This window comes from Lolium perenne, chromosome 5, assembly GCF_019359855.2.
Source record: "Lolium perenne isolate Kyuss_39 chromosome 5, Kyuss_2.0, whole genome shotgun sequence".
NCBI lineage: Eukaryota > Viridiplantae > Streptophyta > Magnoliopsida > Poales > Poaceae > Lolium > Lolium perenne.
The window spans coordinates 111,555,250-111,558,978 of NC_067248.2; the positions used below are offsets into that span (position 1 = coordinate 111,555,250).

The following is a 3,729-nucleotide window of genomic DNA, read 5'->3' on the forward strand; positions in this document are numbered from 1 at the left end:
CTTTGAAATGCAAGTAGGTTTCAACATTTTTGGCTGAAAATTACGGTAAATTCAAAAAAATTGTTTAAATGTCATGCTTTTTACGCACATGATTTTGAAGTGTTTTAAAAGTTAACAAGTGTATGTTTGCCCTGATCTCCTTCCATTCCAATGAGTAAGGATTACATTTAAAAAAAAATCAAGTTAAGTAGATTTTAACCAAACTTTTTAAAAAATATTACTCCCTCCGATTCATATTATCTGACACTAATATGAATGTACCTAGACACATTTTAGTTGTAGATACATTCATCTTAAGTAATATGGATCGAAGGGAGTAACAAATATAATATTATATAGGTATCATATTGATTTTGTATTATACGTATTAATGATTTATTCTAAAAACTTCGTCAAACTTTACATAGATTGGCATTTTTTTAAGTCTTAATCATTTGAACGAGGGTATTATATATGAGTAGGTTAAATGGCATGACAAATGAGGCGAGGGGATAATCTTTGGTTTTTTCTCTTCAAACATGGAATATATACTTAGTTGGTTGTTTTCTCCTGTACAACAGGTTGTACAACGAAAATTACAGTGACATGACCCCTTGACAAAAAAAATACTAAGGCACCCTACACTCTTAGGCGTCATTACAGAGAGCGCCTCCTGCTGTTCTGTGTACACCCCTCAGCTTCCGAGGAATGCAAGCCTAATTGGATAGCTGTAATTAATTGCGTTGAGCAAGGGCCTTAGTGAAAACTTCTCAGGGCGAATGAGTTCTTCTTCCGACCTTGTAGTGATGTATATGTGACGACTATGTCTATAGCAACTGATACACGTGCGACAAATCAGCCGCTGAAGGGCTTGTACACCTTGAGAGCCTCGATGACGTTGGCAATGGAGCCAGCGGCCGCCGCAATGGACACGATGAGGCAGCCGGCGCTGAGCATCTTGAGGCAGAGCCACTGGGTGCTCCCGCGTGGCACGGCGCGCTGCCTGATGTACATCTCGACGGGGAAGTAGACTGTGAGCGGCCAGAAGGAGACGGCGCCGAGGAGGCCCACGACGTTGCCGAAGAAGGGGAGGAGCATGGCGAAGACGGTGGTGAAGCAGACGAAGACGGAGCGCCAGGTGAGCCGGAAGGCGCTGAGCGCGAAGGGCCCGACGCGGAACTCGCGGCCGATGAAGGCGCTGTCGGGCCAGCGGGACTTTGCCCAGCGCTCGACGAAGGCGAAGATGGGCTGGCAGAAGACCTGGTATGCGCCGACGAGGTGCACGACGATGGCGACGTTGGCGATGTCCAGCAGCCAGAAGGGCTCGTAGAAGCCGAACCCCGTGAGGAGGTTGTCGGGCGCCTCGTCGCCGAACGCCGCGTACCCCATGCACCCGCACAGCATGTAGAAGATGGTCGTCGTGGAGACGCTGAGCCGCGTCGCGTTCTTCATCACCTTCGCCTCCGACGGCGGCGGCGCCCTGATCGTGTCCTGAGAAACAGCATGTATGTTGTTGTCAGCGATTGTAAAAAAAGCAGAGCAAAACCCCAATTGTGCAGAGCACTAGTCAGTGGTTGGGCTTAATTACCTGGATCTCGATGAGGATGTTGGAGAAGGAGTAGGCGAAGGCGATGTCGCCAAAGGCCTGCAGGCTGCGCCACACCTTCTGCATGGAGGTGATGCCAACGCCGACGCTGATGCCGGTGAGGCTGCCCTTGATCGCACCGTTGGCTGCAATTACATTTCCATGGGAGGAAGATTATCAGGTAAGCATCTACTACTAGCGAGACAAAGAAAATGAGCTCCGTTTGTTCTGGGGACATACATATGGTCTGGGAGATGCCGAGTGAGAGCCCAATGCCGGAGTAGGTGAAGGACATGACAGCAGCGACGATTGAGAGCCACCATATCTGATCAAAGTCTGGGATCTGCGAGAAGACGATCTGCACAAGGCCGAAGAGGATCATGTAGGGGTTGCTGGAGCTCTTGCACGGGTCGGCGTGCCCGTTGTCGTGGAAGCAGTCGGCCCGCCTGATGGCCCGCATGCTGATGGAAGACGCGATGGTGTAGCCTATGGCGACGCCGACGAGGTTGGCGTACTGGATGACCCCGCAGAAGACGACCCTGCCCCCGCCGAGGTTGGAGCGCACGGCGTCCATGTAGGTGTAATTCCGCTTCCCCGTGGCGGGGTCCCCGGTGCGGTAGCACTCGGCGAGCAGCGTGGAGGTGTAGTATATGACGGCGGCGAAGAGGAGCATGACGGCCGGGCCGGCCACCCAGCCGAGCTGCGCGATGGCCCAGGCCAGGGACAGCACGCCGGAGCCGATGACGGCGGTGATGATGTGCGCGCTGGCCGTCCAGAACGTGCCGGAGCGGCGCGGGCGCCCGTCGTCGTCCAGCCACTCCGCGTCCCGGCCGTTCCCGGCCTCCACCGACACCTCCATCGGCGCCACCACTTTCTTCCCGCCGCCGTTGCCTACCGCCATCTCTTAAATTCCTAGCGGATAATTCTCGTGTTAGGTGTGAGTGGCAGGGAGGAGGCTGAGCTCAAGCTCAAACTCGGCTAGGAGTGGAGTGTTGTTGGCGAGCAGGCGTGTCTGTGTGGGGGAAATGGGAGGGGAGAGACGAGCTGTATATATAGCGGGAGAGGCGTCACAGCCTCGTGCCGTGAATTGCGTGTGAACGGTGAAGATGGTGGGCTGGTCAACGGAGGACGGAGGTGTCTCTCTCTATTCTGCCTGCAAAACTCGAACTTGCACTGCTAATGCTTTTTTCTGAATTGTTTTGAGCCTCCCTGTTAGATGCGACTGTTGTTGGGTTTGAATTTTGTTGACCGTGGCATCAGAAATAACGGCAAAAGATAGATAAACATGCTTGCCAAACTGTGACTGTGTACTTTAGATACTGGCATGGAAGCCGACTTGGATTGATCCTAGATAAACATTATTCCTTTTGTATAATTAATACTCTACATGACACTTAAGACCTTGAATGACCTTAGGCTAATTATTTCCATTGAACTGGTAATTTGGTTTTGCAGTAATTTAGAAGCGCACCCCTCTCGCGTCGCAGAGCAGACCGAGGGAGGACCGAGGGAGGACCCTAGATCGAGCCACCACCATCGCCCCCTCCCCCTTGTTGACTCTAGACATTGCGACGCGATGCACGGATGCTGGTGAAACCAGGCCAACTCCGGTCATGCCGGATGATAGTGACGTCTTGTGCACCCTTTCCTTGTTGAAGGAATCGTCAATGCAATGCTCGCCTCTTCTCAGGTAGTTCTTAGGGAAAACCCTAAGTCTAAGTCTCCCTGATCAGAAGATGGCGATGCACGACACGGGTCTCCCTCCCGAGGCATTATTTTGGAGCACTATTGGCCCAATGGGGCAAAAGGTGGAGCGGTGTGGCATCTAACGCATCGATGCCAGCGAGTTTCGCTAGCAGGGCGTCGTGGGTAGGGTGTCTTGACGATGAACGCGCAGGGAGGTGGCGTTGCCTGGTGTCATGGCAAACCTAAAAAGTTCAATGCCTTGATCTCTGCCCCGAAGATGGGTCAGCCGAAGACTTTGGCGACAACTTCTGAAGCATGTGCAACGGTGCACGCTAAAGGTCCGTTGGACCGGTTTGTGCTCTTGGCTCGCCATTGGATGGGTTGACGAGACCTCCGGTCTTAAGACGATGTTCCTAGGGGTGAGGTCGGAGGCTCGGAGTGCTGCCCCAACATGGCCACCCAGCCACCCTCTTTCATCA

At 52.6% G+C, this 3,729-nt stretch overlaps 1 protein-coding gene across 1 annotated transcript; it reads right to left on the bottom strand.

The window, feature by feature from the left end:
• Positions 1–735: 735 nt before the first annotated feature.
• Positions 736–2,582, bottom strand: LOC127299647 (amino acid permease 3). The gene is made up of 3 exons (XM_051329654.2): positions 1,805–2,582; positions 1,568–1,710; positions 736–1,470 (listed from the first exon to the last, which is right to left on the bottom strand). The coding sequence occupies exons 1-3, from the start codon at positions 2,463–2,465 to the stop codon at positions 835–837; spliced, it is 1,440 nt and encodes a 479-aa protein (XP_051185614.1). The 5' UTR covers positions 2,466–2,582; the 3' UTR covers positions 736–834.
• Between the last annotated feature and the right edge of the window lie 1,147 nt (positions 2,583–3,729).

What these genes read in the sequence shown, in the direction of transcription:
- LOC127299647 (XM_051329654.2), bottom strand. Translation starts at nt 2,465, where the DNA reads ATGGCGGTAGGCAACGGCGGCGGGAAGAAAGTGGTGGCGCCGATGGAG. An exon ending in CGGCATCTCCCAGACCATAT is followed by an intron (nt 1,711 to 1,804) that starts GTATGTCCCCAG and finishes ATGTAATTGCAG; the next exon opens with CCAACGGTGCGATCAAGGGC. An exon ending in ACATCCTCATCGAGATCCAG is followed by an intron (nt 1,471 to 1,567) that starts GTAATTAAGCCC and finishes GCTGTTTCTCAG; the next exon opens with GACACGATCAGGGCGCCGCC.